The following is a 19,262-nucleotide window of genomic DNA, read 5'->3' on the forward strand; positions in this document are numbered from 1 at the left end:
CTGAGCCATCTCTGGCTCCCACCTTCCCCACAGGCTGGCCCGCTCCCGGCCACGCTGTCAGGAAGGCCCGGTGACGCTCCTTCCGATCGGTCCAGGATCCCACCACTTCTCGTGACCTAGTGCCCGCTCCTCGGCCTGGATTACTGTCCCCTAACTGGATCCTTTAGTCCACCCTCTCCCCTCTCTCTGTCTGTTTTCCACAAAGAGCAGATCATGGCGTTCCTCTGTGCACAACACCCACACCTCCCCGTTTCACTCAGAGGGAACCAGAATCCGCAGGGAGGACGTCCCACAGAGCGCTGCGGGATCGGGTCCGTACCCCTCTGACATCATCTCCTTCCTCTCTCTTCCTGCTGACCTCTGCCCTAACCATTCTGGCTCCTTGCTGTTTCCTGTGCACACCAGGCATGCCTTCACCCAGGGGGTTGCATTGGCCTTCCCATGGAGAGGTCCCCTGTATGTCCTTCCCCCAGGAGCCACGTGGCCAGCACCCCATCTCCCCCAGGTCTTTGTTCAGATGTCATCTGCTCTGATGACTGCTGTACTGTTCAGCATTTCCATAGCGCCCCCGTAACTTCCTAGCATTCTATATAACTTCATCTATTGTATTTGTTGTTCGTTGCTCCCGCCCCTTCCCTGCTGGAATGTAAGCCCCTCCAGGGCAGGGCCCCGAGTGTGTTCTCTCCTGTGCCCCACAGTGTGGAACAGTGCCTGGCCACCATAGTGCTCAGTAAGTAGTTAGTTGTAGGAAGCGGCCTCAGCAGGGCACAGGGGTAAGATGAGCTACTCGGTCCGCAGGCCTTCCAGGAGAATTCTATTTGCACAGGCCTGTGAGAGCCAGTGAGGGTTTCACCACAAACAGAACAACTAACAATGTGTCCCCAAGGGTCCAGGGGGACTCTAATGAGCGACACACAGGAAGTGCCTGAGCCTGAGGAGCTCACCTGCTCACTCTGGAAAAGAGGCTGCATGCAAATACACAAGGAAGTAAATCACTGAAAGATAGCATTTCCTCCCCAAATAGGTAAAGCCAGTGATGCGATAGAGCATGATGCGGGCCGGGGTCGCGTAGCTGGCTGGCCAGGGAAAACCCACTGAGACCGCAGGTCGAGGAGAGGCAGGTGGAGTCTGGGAGTAGCTCTGCTCGGCCGCGTAAAGGCCCTGAGGTGGGAACGTGGTCCAGGAACAGAGAGGCCAATGTGACTGGAGCACAGTCAACAAATAGCTGCTTAAACTCTAAGTATGATGTTGAAAAATCCGCATGATCTTTCTTTTAAAATATATTTTTATTGATTTTAGAGAGGAAGGGAGAGGGATAGAGAAATAGAAACATCACTGATGAGAGAGAATCATTGATCGGCTGCCTTCCACTGGGGATCGAGCCCGCAACCCAGGCATGTGCCCTTGGCTGGAATTGAACCTGAGACCCTTCAGTCCGCAGGCCGACGCTCTATCCACTGAGCCAAACCAGCTAGGGCGATCCGCATGATCTTTTGGGGGAGACATCATCATTAAATAATTTTTATTTTTTTCTGCATTGGAGGAAAAATGGCCAATTTATTTTAGACGTAGATGATGATCGGGACTTTGGCTTCTGTAGGTCAGTGGCTAGCAAACTACACAGCCCTTGGTCAAATCCGCCCACTGCCTGGTCTTAAAAATAAATAAAGTTTCATTGGAATACAGCCACATCCATTCATGTATGTATTGTCTATGGCTGCTTTTGCAAAAAAAACCAAAACGATGGTAGTTGAATAGGTGTAACCGAGACCACGTGACCATGACCTATTTGCAAGTCTAAAATATTTACTGATTGCCCTTTACCGAAAAAGCTTGTTGACCCAGCTAGCGTGATTAAGGGTCTAGTTCCTAATAGAATTTAAAAACATCTGTATCCTGTGTAAGAGCACCAACTATTGATTGCCCTTAGCAACTGTTTCTCTTTACAAAAAAAAAAAAAAAAAAACACAAAAACTAAATCTTTTGTTATGACCTGATAGCATTCACTGGAAATGCCAGAGGTACAGAATGGTGTGCAGTGAAGTGTCGTCCCGTGTGTTACCCCCTCCCCAGGGACAGTAAATGCTATCAGTCTCTTATGTGTCCTTCCAGAGAGATATTATGCACGCACACACACACGCACACACGCACACACGCACACATGCACGCACGCACAGCAGCTCAGTGTGCCCTGGCCTTCCTGTGGCCGGGAGATAGTTCTGAGGCTCATTTTTATTTTTTGCAGCTTTACAGTGTTGTGTTGGATTGGTGGATGTGTTGATTGTTTCCAATTGTTTGCAACTCTGAACAAAGTTGCAATGAATAACCTTGAAGAATACACTTGGCCAAGCAAATCCAGAGGATAAAGTCCCTAAAAGCAATACTTGGGTTGGTAGAGTTTGCCAGGCGGCCCCCCTCCGAGGCGGTGCTCATTAGCACTCTCTGCGGCAGCGCTTTTCTCGTGGCCCTCGGTGCTTCCCGTCACCAGTGCCAACCTGAAGCGTAAAAACTGGGAACCCTGAGCGTTGATTTGTGTTTCTCTTCGTATGAAGGTGGCCGAGCATGTTTTTATATAGTTGAGCCATTTGTACTTTCTTCTTGATGAGCCATTCATGTCCTGGTCAATTTTTATTTATTTATTTTTTACCTTGTAAATAAAGGGCAACTATGTATAAACCGTTTTATAAAGTGCTGCATATTGTACACACAAGGTATTCCATTTAAATTTACTTTAACTGTAGAAAAGATACTGAAGTGAAACTAAAGGGCTTGCTGAACTTGATTAAACAGACTCATAAGATTTAGCAAAAAGATTGTGGAAACTTGTAGAGTGTCCTTACTGTTTGCTTTTATAAAGCCCCATGTTGTCATTTTGAACAGGCTCCATTGACTCACTGCTAGGAAGGAGAAAAAAATGTATTTACATGTTTCGCTTCCTCTTCTAATCAAATTATGTAATTTGGTCTGTAACCTGATTTCCACAGTTAATTTATCTTAATTCCATACTTAAAAATAGATGCGTGCTCACCCCCATGGCTTCTACCATAGTCCTCCACTTGCTGGAATCCAGAAAATAGGGACACGTGCCCCCTAAGAAAGAGCCAGTGGCATAATCCCGGAGTTCTCTCTGGTCCCAGGAGCGCCTCTATCCTTGACAACAATGTAGCCTGGCTGTTCTCTGTCCCACTTCCCTTCTCTCCAGACTTGGCTGCAGCTGTGTTTGGGTGGCCACACGTGGGGCCAGCCAGCTTCTTTGTCTCTGTGGGTGACTTGCCTTTTGAGGGTACCTGTGAAGAATTTTTTTGTCCCTCGGTGTGATAGCTTTTCCAGGCTAGCCTTGTGTGGGCCCCTCTGTCAGTGTTTCAGGCCCTTTCATATGCGCTTCAGTTCTTCATTGTTTTCGGGGGAACTTCCTTCCGTTGGATCTAATTCTTTTTTCTATTCTACTTACGGGTTAGATACTTCCGAGACAGGAGTTTTCCTTATGTTCTCGTCCTCTTGCTCTTTGCCTGGTCTTTCCCCCCCCCCCCCCCCCCCATGATGTTAGCTGTTTTTCACCTGGGGATTATCTCTAAACTTCCCTCTGTGGAATTTGGTAGCCAGCCTAGTTTATATTAGTTCTATAATTGAGTGTTTTCGTTCTTAGTTCCTTTTCTTGCTTTGCAGTCTCCCCTTTTATCTGACTGTTTTAGCCTGTGATCTGAGGGTTCTTGCTCTGCTGGCTTTGCGTTTTTATTAAGTCTGTCTGTAGTGCAAACTGTTCTGGAGGAGTTTGGGTTAGTGTCTTTTCCTTGGATGTTTTCTTCCAGGTTGAGTTTTTCTCTGTTATCCACTTCCTCCCTCCCCCGCTCCCTTCCTCCTTCCCTTTTCTTCTATATTGCAGATTGTACCTTCTATTACAGATTGTATCTTCTGTTACAGATTGTATCTTCTCACTGGCTTATAGTGAACATGGGCAGTTTAGTAGGATGTGGTTCCGAGGACAGACTGGAGTCCCAGTGCCTAGGGTGCAGTCTCAGTCCTTTCATTGATTTGGGGCAAAATACTCTCTGTGTCTTATCTTTTCATCTGTGAAATGGAAATAATACTAATTCCCTCCTTATAAGGTTGTTGGGGGGACTTACTGAGTTGAGCATGTAAACGGCTCGGCTGGTGCCTAAGCCTGCTTTTGTCGTCACCGGAAGCATCATCGGGGCTCCTGTGTGCGGAGCGTGTCCATGAAGATCTGCCCCTGCTTCTCGTGCCTTCGGTCTTTCCCCCTGAGCTCCAGCACAGGGCGAGGGTCGGGGGAGGGCCTGGTTAGAGGTTCGTTGGGGGTTTGCTCTATGAGGTCAAAGGTGTATCCTCTTCCTTGGAATCCTAGTTTGGGGTGATCTCGCCCTGGGCGGCCTGGCTGTCTTGTCATTGTCCCCAAGTGCTTGCTGAGCCCCCCGTTCACTTCTGTTTGTGTCAGCATTCGGGGTCTCATGGACTTACCCCCTGTGGCAGGGAGGGTCAGCCAGTGTCCATTCTGTGCTGCCCCAGAATCTCCGTCCACACCCTGCCCCCCCCTTTCCAAAGTGTGCAGACTGGGGTTCCGCACCTTTCCTTATCGATTTATTTGCTGTTGTTGACCATATTCCTGGCTGTTAATTTTCACCTCTTGTTGCTGGGAACGCACAATTCTCTGATCGAAGTTTCTTCTGCCATCTTTTTTTCCAGGAATCTTGTGGGGAGCTTTTAAAAAAATCAAAGAGAGAAAACAAAACAAAACATTCCTGGACCCAACCCTGGACCTTCCATTTCAGAGGGTCTGGGCTGGGGCCCAACTGCCTCCTTTTTAAAAGCCTTTCTCTGCGGTTCTTACGATCAACCGCGTTTAAATGCAGTGCCCTTATTAAAGGTCGGATGTTTTTCTCTTACCTTTTCATTAGTCTCTCTGAAGAGCAAGTTAAGTATATAAAACACTTACAATTTTTCAGGAAGATCCATAAATTTAAAGATGCCCTTTGTGGTTTGTTGGCTTGCTTGTTTTTTCCAAAATAACCTCGTACAAATAAGCCTGTCTCAGAGAATAGACATGGAAGTTGATCTTTTTTTCTGTACGGGTCCCGAGAGACATTCTTTAGACCTGGAGTTCACCTCTAGGCCTCTTAAGCTTTCAGTTTTCGGCTGGCCTTTCTGGGGTGAATTATTCATCGATGCTCTTAGGAAGCATTTGGATGCTTAGATGCTAACGTGGTCAGTGGCACGCAGTCACCTGACCCTGATGGTCCTCACAGAATGTCACCCGCCACGGTCTCCGATCCTATGTAGGGTTGACTGTTTAATGGGAATAAAGAAAGCCGGTTTCACCTGGGTTTGTTCAAGTTATGTGACCTTCAACTGGATGTAAAAATTATTTGTATGGCTGCTAAGGACTGGAAGCTAAATAGAAAGAGGATTAAAAAGAAAACACCTTGAGCCCAGCTGTGGTGGCTCAGTGGTTGAGCGTCGATCTATGACCCGGGAGGTCAGGGTTTGATTCCCAGTCAGGGCACATCCCCGGGTTGCGGGCTCCATCCCCAGTGGGGGGGCGTGCAGAAGGCAGCCAATCAATGAATCTCTCTCATCATTGATGTGTCTGTCTCTCTCTCCCTCTCCCTTCCTCTCTGAAATCAATAAAAATCTATTTTTAAAAAACAAAACACACATCTTTAAAGTTTTGAAAGAATTTTAGGTAGGGTCTGAGTGTAGAAGTGGTGTTTTCCATTGTAAGATATAACTAACAGGAGAAATGGTTAATGTTTAAAACCACGCACTAAAAGCCGCTCACATGCTGGGCTTTTTCAATGCTGGACTGGCCCGCAGACGCTGCTCTGGGTGAGTCTGGAGAAGAATCATCGTGGGGCCCTCCTTTGTCCCGGCTCCCCTGTGGCGCCACCTGAGGAGTTCTTTTTACTAACCCTGCCTTGTAAGGAGTGGGGTGATCAACTCAATTGCACCGAGCTTTCAGCAGACAAGATTTCTCTCTACTGCATTATTTTTTCTCTAAGGCACGTTCTTTAAGAAAACACTGGCTTTCCACTTTTTTTTTTTTTTAAATCTACATTTATTAGAGAGACTGTGTTCTGTATCCCGAGCATCAGTAGAGAAAACGTGAGACAGGTTAAGGGTAGCTCACATGATAGCAGCTTCAATCAGTACATTCTTTCATCGGTTTGCCTATGACGCTTAAATTGTTATAGATTATTTTTAAATAATTGCAGCAATAGCCAAAACCGGTTTGGCTCAGTGGATGGAGCGTCGGCCTGCGGACTGAAAGGTCCTATGTTTGATTCCGGTCAAGGGCATGTACCTTGGTTGTGGGCACATCCCCAGTAGGGGGTGTGCAGGAGGCAGCTGATCGATGTTTCTCTCTCATCGATGTTTCTAACTCTCTATCCCTCTCCCTTCCTCTCTGTAAAAAAAAAAATCAATAAAATATATTTTTAAAAAGATACAAAAAAATAATTGCAGCAATAGATATTCTCTTGGGTGTTATATAGTCCCTGGGAATTCCCAGACTTGAAGCGACCATAGAGTTCGTTTCGCCCAACCACCTGGGCCTCACGGTGAGGAACTGGAAGCGCAGACTTGCTGTTGACCTGTCCAGGGTCTCGCCGTCCAGGCTCAATGGCGCCTGGAGTCCCAGAGCAACGTCCTTGTTCCTGAAGTCATGCCTCTCGTGTTAGAGGTGAAATCCCACTTCACTTTGCAGAATGTACCATGATCAAAACTGCCAGTTTATTACTGCACCTTTTTGTAGGCGAATCTGTGGATCCGGGGGAAATGGAAGAAATGAAATGTGAAAATGAAGGTAGCTTCTAGAAAAGAGGCTGGCAACAGGCCAGAAACAGGACGGGAATGCTGAGCGGCTGCCCAGGGGAGTCCCACTCTGGGCCACCCGTCAGCCACCCGCTGGTTCCCCAACCCCAGCTACCCGGTCGGGAGCCACGGAAAGCAGCCGGGGGACCGGTGCCAGCGAGGCGGGGTGGTTCTCTCCATGATGACCGCTTGGCCTTTGTGTAAATCTAAGCGGCGTGTTGAGGACAGCACTTGCATTCCTGACCTGGGGTGAGGTTAGGAAGAGACACTGGGGCGATATTGGCTCATCGGAGTGTGTTCAGTGCAAACCTGTGAGGCAGCTTCAGAGGTCTCCTAAGGCCCTGGCTGGGTAGCTCAGTTGCTTAGAGCATCATCCTGATACTCCCAAGGTTGCCAGTTCGATCCCTAGTCAGGGCACATACAAGAATCAACCAGTGAATGCATGAATAAGTGGAACAACAAGTTGATGGGGTTTTTTTTTCTCTTTCTCTCTTAAAAAATCAATTAAAAAAATTTTTTGAAAAGTCCTCTAGTTAAATGACAGCATACACATCACCCCCAAGTTGTCTCTCCTGCCTTAGAAGACTTATTTACTAGCTCTGGAGGGGAGCCGCCGCCCAGCCTTGACCACCTGCCCTTGGCACTATGGTTCTTTTTTATTTTTATTTTTTATTCTTAATTTAAACATTTGGACACAGTGCACGTGCTTCCCAGAATTTAGAGCAGTGATGCTCAACAGAAGGTGATCATGGGGGCGTGGTGGCCCTCAGCTCAGTGCTACATGGAAGCCACTGCGTGTACACATGTGGCCTGTACCCTTCAGTGAAGTCAAGTAGGCTGTCCACGGCTCCACCTGTGAGCCAAGACTCGGCTGTGCAATCCTTCATCGCAGGAGCTTCCTCGCACACGGTGGGGTGGGGGTGGGGGGATGGAAGGAAATTCGTGGATTCTGGCCATGGGAGTTTTGTGATTATTTTTTTAAACTTACAAAAAAAAAGAAAGCACTGACATCATCCGTCACCCCTGACTTCTCGCTTCGCCCTTTGTAAGGTGACGTGTCTGCTTTTCTGTTTTAGGAACCTCTCGAAGAAATACCAACCCAAAAAGAACTCGAAGGAGGAAGAAGAATACAGGTGTGTTCACCGTTGATAATGATGTGGCACTTTCGACGCCACTGGTGGTGACTGCGAAGGAAAGGAGAGATGGAGACCTACAAAAATGAGTTGCAATCTCTTCTCACATTGGTGTCCGTTTTTAAATTGGGGGAGAGAAAAACAGAAACCTACTCAAGGAGCTTTTCTTGTGCTGAGTCACTAGACCTTTTGCAGATGGTTTCAATGAGGGTAATTAGGAAAAGCTTGGGACAGAATCCAAGCAAGTGCAGGGAGGATGGATTGCGCGTTCTACAGCAAGCATGTCAAACTCACGGCCCGTGGGCCACATGCGGCCCACAACGAACATTTTTGTGGCCCAGCCAATATAACAATATGTCAGAAATGTTTTAATAAAAATTTCGTAACTTAATTTTTACAGTATCCTGTTGTACATAATTATTAATAACGAACTACAACGTTCGCTAATGACTGGTTACTATAATCATGCTGCATTCATCTCCCTTACACGCCTTACGCGCAGGCGCACCATTTCTCTCCACTAATACCAGCAGCGAATATTTTAGCAGCCGATGGCCACGTCATTAGTCTTGTACTGACTTGTTTGGTGTGCACAACAGGAAATATTTCGCTTTCAGCGAACAAGAAAAATAGGTTTATTTGTGTTACGCTTATTAATTTGTGCAGTTATTCAGTGTCTGATAAGTTAATGTTGAAGAAAAAATATAAATTTTTATTAAAATGTTCTATTATTTCATGTTAACGATGACTCATTTATTTAAGCCCTTTGTATTCAGCATGTCTCTACAGAAATAAACCTTCGTTTCTATGAAAATTGAAGATTTTGGGTTTTTTTGCGGCCCACATAAACTTAAACCTTGTTTATTTGGCCCGTGTTAGCCTTTGAGTTTGACGTACTTATTCTACAATCTTGATTGGGTTTTGCAATATCAAGAGTCTCATTCAGCCTAATTCATCCAAGAAATATGTCCATTTCAGCCAGCGCATTTTAACATGGACAGTCCCAAAGTAGTATGTCTCTAACTTGGGGCTAAAGATCCATTGGGTTCACACAGACAGCATGTATATGTGTTTGGGGTTCTGTTTGCACTAAGTATTAGCAAAGCCAGTTATTGCCCTGCATAGAGCAGTTCAGTTTCCACGAAATGAAAAGACTTTCTGTTGTAATTAATTCTGAACCGTTTTGATGAAACACTCTTACGTGTAATGAATTGTCAGGGTCCTGTGGGAGGTTGATGTTAATGACTGTTCCTCCGGCGTAAAGCAGTGTGAGCATGGATGTGACCTGGTTTGAAAAAGGTGGCGTGTGTTCTGTTCCACAGGTATACGGCGTGCAAAGCCTTCCTTTCCACCCTGAACGAAATGAACGATTACGCGGGGCAGCATGAAGTCGTCTCCGAGAACCTGACCTCGCAGATCCTCGCGGGCTTAGCACGCTACGTCCAGGAGCTGAAGCAGGAAAGGAAATCGGTACAAAATTTGTTTTTTCTTTCAAAGAAGTGGACCAAAGATAAGGGGAACATCCCTAGAAACCTTAAAATTAAATAGAATCATAGATGGCGGGACTTACACTGGTACCTTTGAGAATCGTATACAAGTAAGGACCTTGTTCCTAGGTCTTGACAATTTCAGGGGCCCCTCAGACACCCTGAAGCACATCTGTGGGCCCCAGAATACTAATCCCTTTGAACAATTTAAATATATTTGAGCATATCAGTCATACCAGGATAAGCAGTGTAATATGGGGTGTGCTGTGTGGAATAAGCAGTATTAAAATAAATGCTTACAAGGACTTTTAAAAAGCAAGAAAGAGGACCTCAGTTCCACCCGCTTGATGTCTTGGCTCATCCGTTGCTATCTAATGAGGAGGACCTTTTTGCTTTTCTTGACACCATTAAAATCTTGTCATGGCTTTTATTGTAAACAAGAGAGAAAAATGTATGCGCAGTATATTCATAGTCAAGGTTTGCCCTGAGAGATCTATTTTTAAGCCATGATCTGTATCATTGAGCTTTGATCGCTTGCTAGGTGCAAAATAATTTGTTAGCAATAAAGTACAAAGTTGGCCAGTGACACGCTTTTTTTCTGTAGGTTTGAGCCCACAAGAGTTCTTTCAATGCCCTGGGTGCGTGAACCAGCAAGATAGCTAGGGCTCCCCCGAAGTGGAGGAGACGTTAAATAATAATGACCAACATCGTTATGTCATTCAGTTCTGATCGTTGCCACAAGCACCAAATTTTTAGGTCTAGCTACTGTTTCTCATGGCTGACTAGAGACAATGTCATTCTTAACCCTCAGTGTAATACCTTTTTTAAAAAAAATATATATTTTTATTGATTTCAGAGAGGAAAGGAGAGAAAGAGAGAGATAGAAACATCAATGATGAGAGAGAATCATTGATCAGCTGCCTCCTGCACGCCCTCCATTGGGGATCGAGCCCGCAACCCAGGCATGTCCCCTTGGCCGGAATCGAACCTGGGACCCTTCCGTCTGCAGGCCAACGCTCTATCCACTGAGCCAAACCAGCCAGGGCAGTGTAATACCTTTTGGGCCATTTGATACAGTGGCGAAATCCTGTCTGCTCAAAGGGACGATTTCAGATTTGCAGCCTAGAGTATTTCCAAGCTCAATTCGGAATCCTAGTGGAGAATTATTTTTCATCTCGGTTTTGCTGGTTGAAATAGATGAATCCCTAACAAGAGCCTGCCTGGTGAAATGGCTCACTCTGCGGAAGGGGAGGCTCCTCCCCTTCCCGTGGAGGCGTGCGAGGCAGTAGGAGGAAGGTAGGTAGTGGGAGAGATGGGCATTCTCTTGGCCTTTGGGGCCGTAGCAGGACAGTGAGTCAGGTGTTTGATGTCTCAGCTTTCAGATCTCCACAATAGGAGAGTCCTAGCTACTCATGCTTCCAGGAGAAAAGGTGTTTTTTACCCAGCAGTTTCCACATGCGCTGTATTCATTCTCATATAACAGTGCCGCTCACTCACATAATGGTATGAATAACCAGTGTTTGTCCTGACACACCAATCTGTAGGCTGGTCTTTAGGAAAATACGTTGACTTTTCAAAGGTAAATTCTTAAAAAGACAGTCTTGACTTGCCACCTATAAAAGCAGAGCGTTTAGGTTCTTCCCTGGCTGATGTCTGAGCCACGCGTTTCTCCTCGGGAGCGTGGACACTGGAGGCCGGTGCTGCTGGCCCTGGGCCTGGGCTCATCGGGGTCCCCTCCCCGGGGCCCAGATGGTCAGTGTTTGGTGAAGTTAAGCCACTGAGCATGGCAGTGGGAAGGAGGCTTTTAGGAACTTTAAACAAGTTTGCTGAGAAGGTATTTTTATTGTAAATGAATTGGGGAAAATAAGCCTTAAATCAAAGCAGAATGCGACTCCTGTCACGAACGTTCCTGGGTTTATGGTTTTGGACTTAAATGAGGGTGAAACGCTCCTTTGAGCCGGTCTGAAGGTGGCTCACAGTTTTCCTCCCCAGCACACACATCTCTACCCACAGAGACTTAGCGGTGCATGAATTAACCCCGGGGCAGGCTGAGAAGGGGCCAGTGTTCAGCCCCGCCGCTCTGTGGGTTTGGAGGAAGTTATAATATTTGTCACAGACATATTTTCTGGATGCTCCTTTTTTCTCTGCCCTTTTCAAGTCTTTGTGTTCCTTTGTTTTCATCTGTGGAATCTGAGTTTTATTTAAAATTCCAGATGGTTGACTGTCCTCAATTGAGTGTTTATTCTTTTTTTTTTCTCCCAGTTTTTTTTTTTTTTTTTGAGTGGCTGTTCTCACATCAATGCCATATTTTGCTTTATTAAGGAGTTTTAGAAGTTAATGAACTATTATATTTATATGGTAAAAGTAAACAGCTGTTGTACCTAATTGTGGAGTGAGGATAATAAACACTCTCACACTTGGTTCAGCCTCACTGATTTCACGCAGAGCCGTACTCAGAGCCTTGTCACTGTGATTTTCTTTAGGTTAGTGTGCTTATTTTAGCTTCCCTGTGTTTTTGGTTTTTTGTTTTTTTTTTATCTCAGCTACCCCTGGTCACTGGGACATTTCTAAAGCCGTTTGGAAGGATGAATGTACTTGTATATGTTTAAGGGTCAGCCCAAGCATTGACACGAAAGTGAGCTTAGCTGTCGCCCAGATACCATCAGGCATTTTTGAAAGTCTTATTGTGTTTGGAGAGAAACCAAAGCATCTTATTCCAGGAGAAAGTGGGAGCTTCCCGCTGGGCCCGGGGAGCTGGCATTTCCTGTCTGTCCTGGGAGAGGAGAGCAGGGAGCTGCGATGACCTCACCGGGCCGCGGAGTGCCTGTTATCTCCGCAGAGAGAACAATCCCTCTTTATGCGGCCTCCGAGGCACGCTTCTCAGCACACACTTGCTCACTGTCCAGAGGAGAAATGTGTTTGCCATTGCTTGTCAGTGAGCAGCAAACACATCTGGCGAGCTGGTGAGTTTCACTCGGAACCGTTGAAAACCGCCGCTATCTGGGTCAGGCACGCGCAGGCCCAGGGAGGGCTTTGGTTCCATCCGTCCGTTTCCTATGTGATCAGGCAGCAGCGGCTGTGTGCGTGCGTGCATGCGTGCCTGTGTGTGTGTGTGTGTGTGTGTGTGTGTGTGTGTGTGTGTGTTAGCCACATAAGTTTCTGTTTTTAAAAAAATATTTTTATTGATTTCAGAGAGAAAAGGGGAGAAGGAGGGAGAGATAGAAGCTTCAATGAGGAGAATCACTGATTGGCTGCCTCCTGCACACCCCACAGTGGGGATGGAGCCCGCAACCCAGGCATGTGCCCTGCCCGGGAATTGAAACTTGACCTCTTGGTTCATAGGTCGAAGCTCAACCACTGAGCCACGCCAGCCGGGCAGCCACATAAGTTTTGGAGGGGCGCACACTATAAAGAACGATTCAGAAGAGGTCACAGGCACCTGGGCTTTTTCTCACATCACGTGAAGCCCCGGGATCACGCGTGTGGTTTGGGATCCCTGCTTCAGTCTGACAGCCGTGGCTCAGCAGGCCTGGGGGAAAGCTCACAGCAAAGTCAGGGTCCACACCATGCTTGAGAAGTAAATTCATGTTTATTCTAAAATAGCCCAGTGAAGGCGCAGCGGGAGGATTTCCCGGGTGGGGCCCCAGTCCGGGCCATCCCTCCTGCTCCCCAAATGTGCCAGTGTCCGAGGACTGTGTCTTCAGGGGGGACCCTGTGCTGGGGCAGAGCCTTTCCTGTGGGCCCGCCACTCCCCGCGCCTCCTGTGCGTGTTTCCCGTCCACGCGGGAGCGGGCTGTGCGGGGAGCCCGGAGCCGGGCACCAGCCTGGAGCACGGCTCAGGACTTGGGGCTCGGGCGTCTCCCTCTTTATGGGTCCGTCTTTGAATCTCCAAGTGAAATTGGGGGGGATGGGGAGACTTTTCTGGAAATTGCCTAACGCGGTGGTCCCTGCTGTCGGAATGGGGACGATCCTCGTGGCGGTTGGGGAAAGTCGCGTTTCTGAACGGACAGGGACTCGGGCTGGAGGGCACAGTGAGCCCGTCTGTCCTGGGCTGTCCCCGGCCTGTCCCTCTGCCTCCCCGTCCGCCCACATCTCTGTCCCCTGAGCACCCCCTCGCCACCGCTTCCCTCCCGTCTCGTTATAAGGGATCTCTGTGGCTTCCAGAAACCTGCTTCCACTTTGTACTTCCTCCGAAGTGCAAGGCTTCCCAGCTCTGCCTGGCTCTGTGCTTACTTCCCACAGCCGTGACCCTGTCCTGCGGTTTACTGCTACCTTGGACTCGCTCTCTTTTCTGTCGCATCCCCGTGTCTGTGACGAGGCTGGAAAAATAAAGCCCAGGGGGGTCTCCTGGGTTCGTAGACACTAAAAAGCGGCCGGCTGGGTGCAGCTTGCTGTAAAGAGAGAGGCGCTTACAGCAGTGAAACGTGACCGCAGGGAGGCGAGGAGCAGACCCTGGTAAAGAAGCGCTGTCTTTTCCGAGAGAACCTGCTCCCAGCTCCCGGCGGTCAGGTCAGCGGCCTCTTGTGACTCAGCTGAGCCCTCGGCTCTGACAGGTCAGGTGACACTCAGGCTGTGCGGGGGCCTCTGGGCTGCTGTCCCCCCTGTCCTGCCTTCCCCACAGCACCCTCCCCCCTGACCTGTCCTCAGAAAGCAGGCGGCACTCTCAGCGCAGTCAGGGAGGGAGCTCGGGGGTTAAGGGGGGCATTGAGGGCGCTGCGGAGAGGGGCCCCGAAAAGCCATCAGGGATGCTGAGCTCCACGGGCCGCTCCAGGAAACAGGGTAGCGCCGGGCAGCTGCCTGACCGAGCTGCAGCCTTGGCCAGGGGACCCAGCCGGCCGAGAGCATCTTAGCGGGGGGAGCCGCAGGCGTCCATGCCCGCCCTCTGATACGCCGGAACCTCTCCATGGCAACCCCTGCAGAACCGGAGGGTGAGGAGCCCGCTCACGTGTCCAGGCAGGTCAGGACAACCTCGGAGTCACCCCGACATCTGAGCACGGCACCGCCCACCGCTGGTCCGATGCAGCCGCACATCCCGGCGGCTTTCCTGAACCAAGGGCCCCGGCACCTGACCCCCTCCCACCACCTCTCCTGCACCCCCTGGTCCCCGTGTTTGTCCTCTCCAGGGGTGGAGAGAGCCCGCCACCCGGAACCTTCCTTCGCAGCACAGTGCTTCCGTAGTCCGTCACCCCCGCTCCCCCTCATTCAGACAAAAAGCCCACAGACTCCCCCAGTCTGCCCCTTTCTTCTCTGACCCCTGGCTCCTAATGTTTGTGAGGCTCACTCCGGTCTGTCCTCTGGTGTCAACAGCGGGCACATTCCTGTCCCAGGGCCTCCGCAGAGAGCAGGAGGGGAATCTATCTTAAATTTAAGAAGACCCAAGTAATGGAAGCATCCGCCTACACAAAACTTCTCCACAAATACTTGTAGCAGCATTATTCACAGCAGCCCCACACGGGACAACCCAAAGGCCGTCGGCTGGTGAATGGACACACAAATGGTGGCATAGATCCACGCAGTGGAATGTTGCCTAGTGATACAAATGACACGTGTGACACGTGGACGAACCTGGGAAAGATAATTTGCTCAGTGAACATTATGAAGTGATGAGAGCATTATGCCAGTCACGAAAGATACTGTTGTGAGATTCCATTTCTATGAAACATCTAGAAGCGGCGTATCTATAGAGACAGAAAGATGAGTGGTTGCCCAGGGCTGGGGAGGATCTGGGTAGGAGGGTGACAGCTAAGAGGTCATGGTTTCTTTTTGGGGTGATAAAAATGTTCTCAAATCGATTCTAGTGATGGTTGCATAATTGTGTGATTCTAGTAAGAAACCATTGCCTTGTAAATGTGCACGTGTGAATTGTATGGTGTGTGAGTTATATCTCAAAGCAATTAAAAATAAAGATCTAAGTGATTTTTGTCTTAAAACGTCCCTGTCACTTTTACAAGTGGTGTATAGAAGTCTTAGAATTCAGTTATTACAACATCTAAAGTTTCAAAGGCTACTCTTGGCTATTCTTGTTTTCATTTCCCTGTATTTTTTAACGCTTAATTTCTTGGGCGTGCACATGCTGGGTGTTCAATATTTAAGTGTTCTTTTAGCGGGCGGGCTGCTTCTCTCGTGTCACTCTGCGCACGAGGGTGCACTGATCCCCGGTGTTTCTCGCTTCCAGAACTTCCATGACGGACGGAAGGCCCAGCAGCACATAGAGACTTGCTGGAAGCAGCTCGAGTCGGTGAGTGAGACGCCAGCCGCCCGGGAGAGGTCTGGGCCGGTTTTCTAACCGGAATTGGATTTCAGTTTGAATCGGTCAGTCTGTTCAAAACAAACGAAAACTCCAAAGAAAACGCCTTGGGAGATTTTCCTAATCTGAGTGTAGAGTGTTTCTAGAAACTTCTATCTAAAGGAAAACGTTGAGCCGAAAGAGCTCAAGGAGAGTGTTTTTCTAAAAACCACGTGGACAGAACCAAGATTAGGCAGTTGGGGGTGAACATAAATGCAGGTTTTAAAATAGCGTCCTGACACTGACAGGAGGGCTGGGGCAGGGGGCGGGGGTGGGCTGGGGGGGGGGTCATTGGGGGATGAAAGAGGACATAGGTAATACTTTCAACAATGAGGAATTGTCTAAAAATAAATAAAATAGCGTCCCGAGTTATGACACAGCCATCCGATGGGAGGAGAAGGCTCTTTGGGGGATGAGGGTAAAAGCCGTGCTCAGAGGGATCTCCTGGTTCCGTTAGTCACCCCTCCCCCTCCACCGCGTTCCTCTGCTTCCAGAGTAAGCGGCGGTTTGAGCGGGACTGCAAGGAGGCCGACCGGGCCCAGCAGTACTTTGAGAAAATGGATGCGGACATCAACGTCACGAAAGCGGATGTCGAAAAGGTAAGGTGAAAGTGGGCCTGCCTCTTGTTTCCCCTTTTCAGTGTTCGTCACGCACCCTCCCAGAAGGTGGGTCCCCAAGTTCTCCTTTCTGATGAGGCCACAAAAGGCCACTCAGCGTGGGATCATTTTCCATTTGTGTCAGCTGCCTTGGGGACCTGAAGCTGAAACTCGGGGGGCTCGGGGGTGTTGGGCAGTCTGTTTATTTGTTCAGTCTCCGGGATGATAACGCGGAGACTTAGACCATGACCGCGGCCCAGGGGTTGGTGTCTGGAGATTGTGGCTTTCACTAATGGCTTTTCAAAGAAAAGCCAACCTCTTGAAACCCACAGCGGATGTGCAGCCAGAGCTTGGCTGCCTCTGGTGCTTCCGTTCGACAGATAAGGAGGCTCCCGCCCTGGCCTCGCTTCTGGGTGAGTCATCCGGTGGCTAGCAGGTTGCAGCAGAAGCCCGCATGCACATCCTCGGCGTGCACGTCCTCTCCCTGAATGCACTGGTATTGGCAGCGAGGAGCGTCAGAGAGCTTGCGCTGTGTCTTCTTGCATTTGCTCCCTCAAAGCGGAACTTTCTTTTTATGACAGCCCTCGGTAGGGTGTAAACAAAATCAGGCTGTTAAATAACAGTCCTCATTCGGTGCTGCCCAGGGCTGTGCTGGCGGCCACAGCCGCCTGCCTCCCCTGGGAAAAGCCTGCCTTTTCAGAGGTTTCTTTCACCGGAGGTTTCTGCCAGGTTCGTTGCCGACGAGATGAGTTGGGAAAGTGTGTATTAGTTATTTCATTATTTGCCCCTCCTGCCAAATTCCTTGCTTAAAGCCAAGGTGCATGTCAGTATGCCCTCCTCTAGAATTATCTAGTGCATTAAAATACACATTCTCATTTATTTACTTTACCAAAAGGTATACTAATATGCTGGTAAAGTTACTATAAATTACCATAAATTTGTCGTGCATTCTCATTAAACAGACAACTTTCCAAACTATAAAAAATACTAGAGGCCCAGTGCACAACATTCGTGCACTGGGGGGTTGGAAGGGGGGGGTTCCTCAGCCCGGCCAGCGCCCTCTTGCAGTCCCGGGAGCGGGCCTAAGCTGGCAGTTGGACATCCTTAGTGCTGCCACAGAGGCGGGAGAGGCTCCAGACACCACCGCTGCACTCACCAGCCGCGAGCCTGGCTTCTGGCTGAGTGGTGCTCCCCCTGTGGGAGCGCACTGACCACCAGGAGGTAGCTCCTACATTGAGTGTCTGACCCCTGGTGGTCAGTGTGTGTCATAGTGACCAGTCCTTCCATAGTTCGGTCGATTTGCATATTAGCCTTTTATTATATAGGATTATTCAATTACAGTAGATTAACCCTGATCTGGCCGGTTGTGGCTCAGTTGGTTGAGCGTCATTCCGTGTACCAAAAGGTCCCTGGTTGGATTCCCGGTCGGGGCACATGCCCAGCTTGCGGGTTCCGTACCAAGTCGGGACCCTGACCGGGAATCGAACCAGGGACCTTCTGGTACACGGAATGATGCTCAACCAACTGAGCCACACCGGCCAGGGCTCATTTAATTTCTTCTGACTTTATTTGTTCTTATTCGATATTATGTTTTCCACTTTATTCAGGTGGAATATAGAGCACGTGACTTTCCTATGTTAATATTAGCGCGCTGTGCCTTGCTAAACTCTTTTCATTTCTGATTTGACTTTTCTATAAAGACAGTCCTGTCACCAGCACAGAATGACGGTTTTATTTCTTCTTTTGCAATCCGTATGCCTTTTGTTTATGTTTCTTATCTCGTTCTGCTGGTTCTGACCTCCATTAAGCTGCTCGAAGCAGTAATTGTGGGCTCCTTATCTTGTGCTTGATTATAAAGAGGCCTTCAACTGTTTCTCCATTCGGCATGATTTTAATGTGACCTTTATCAGGTTAAGGGATTTCCCTTCTTTTCCTATTTTGCCAAGCTTGACTTGATATTGAATATCGTCAAGTAAATTTTCTGCTTCCTTTCATCCCATTAATGGGATAGATTTCCTGGATCAATTTTCTTATATCAAACCAAGTTAGCATTCCTGGGACAATTCCAACTAGGTCACCGTGTATTATTTTATTTCACTCAAGATTTTTGCGTCTGTAGTCATTGAGATTAGTCTATAATTGTTCTTGTCTGTTCTGGTTTGCTTTACTTACTAGTTTTGTAGTAAACTTACTCATTTTTCTATATTCTGAAATAATATATGTGAGGTGAAATGAACAGTTCTTAAATGTTCTGTGATACTGCATTGTGGGAAAGTTTCTAACTACTGATTCGATTCCTTTAATGTCTGCTGCTTTGGTTGATCTTGGGGTAATATTTTTCTAGAAATATCTCCATTTCATCTTTCTAGAAATATCTCCAATGTCTTGGCTAAATGTTGCCCATAATCTCTCACCTTAATTTTTTGATGCATATGTTGATTATTCATAATATTGTTTATTCATATTCTCCCCATCCTGCTTTTTAGGGTCATTTTTCCAAAATCATTTTTATTACGATTTTTCCAAGAACCAAAATTTGTCTTGGTGCAACTTCTCTTTTCCACTTCTGTTTTCTATTTCATTTCCTTTCCTTCAACCTTCTCTATCAAGGTCTTTGTGTGTGTTTTTTTGTTTGTTTGTTTGTTTTATAATCCCCACCCAAGGATATTTTTCCATTGATTTTTAGAGAGAGTAGAAGAGACAGGGAAAGACAAAGAGAAATATTGATGTGAGAGAAACACACATCAATTGGTTGCCTCCTGCATGAGCCCGACCAGGGCCCAGGCAGGGGAGGAGCCTGCAACTGAGGTACATGGGAATCGAACCTGGGACCCTTCGGTCCGCTCTATCCACTGAGCCAAACCAGCGAGGGCTCTGTCGATGTCTTTGGATTTCATCTATTGTCCTTTAAATTTTTCTTTCTTTAGATGCTTAC

At 48.0% G+C, this 19,262-nt stretch overlaps 1 protein-coding gene across 9 annotated transcripts in view; it reads left to right on the plus strand.

The window, feature by feature from the left end:
* FNBP1 (formin binding protein 1) overlaps positions 1–19,262 on the plus strand; it is a 97,143-nt gene that overhangs the window by 35,988 nt on the left and 41,893 nt on the right. For all 9 annotated transcript variants that reach the window (XM_079789659.1, XM_079789657.1, XM_079789658.1 and 6 more), the window contains exons 3-6: positions 7,902–7,958; positions 9,281–9,428; positions 15,621–15,683; positions 16,226–16,330. In XM_079789659.1, the coding sequence (XP_079645785.1) occupies positions 7,902–7,958; positions 9,281–9,428; positions 15,621–15,683; positions 16,226–16,330 (373 nt within the window). The remainder of the gene's footprint in view (positions 1–7,901; positions 7,959–9,280; positions 9,429–15,620; positions 15,684–16,225; positions 16,331–19,262) is intronic.

Source organism: Cnephaeus nilssonii (genome assembly GCF_951640355.1).
Source record: "Cnephaeus nilssonii genome assembly, chromosome: 14".
Classification (NCBI taxonomy): domain Eukaryota; kingdom Metazoa; phylum Chordata; class Mammalia; order Chiroptera; family Vespertilionidae; genus Cnephaeus; species Cnephaeus nilssonii.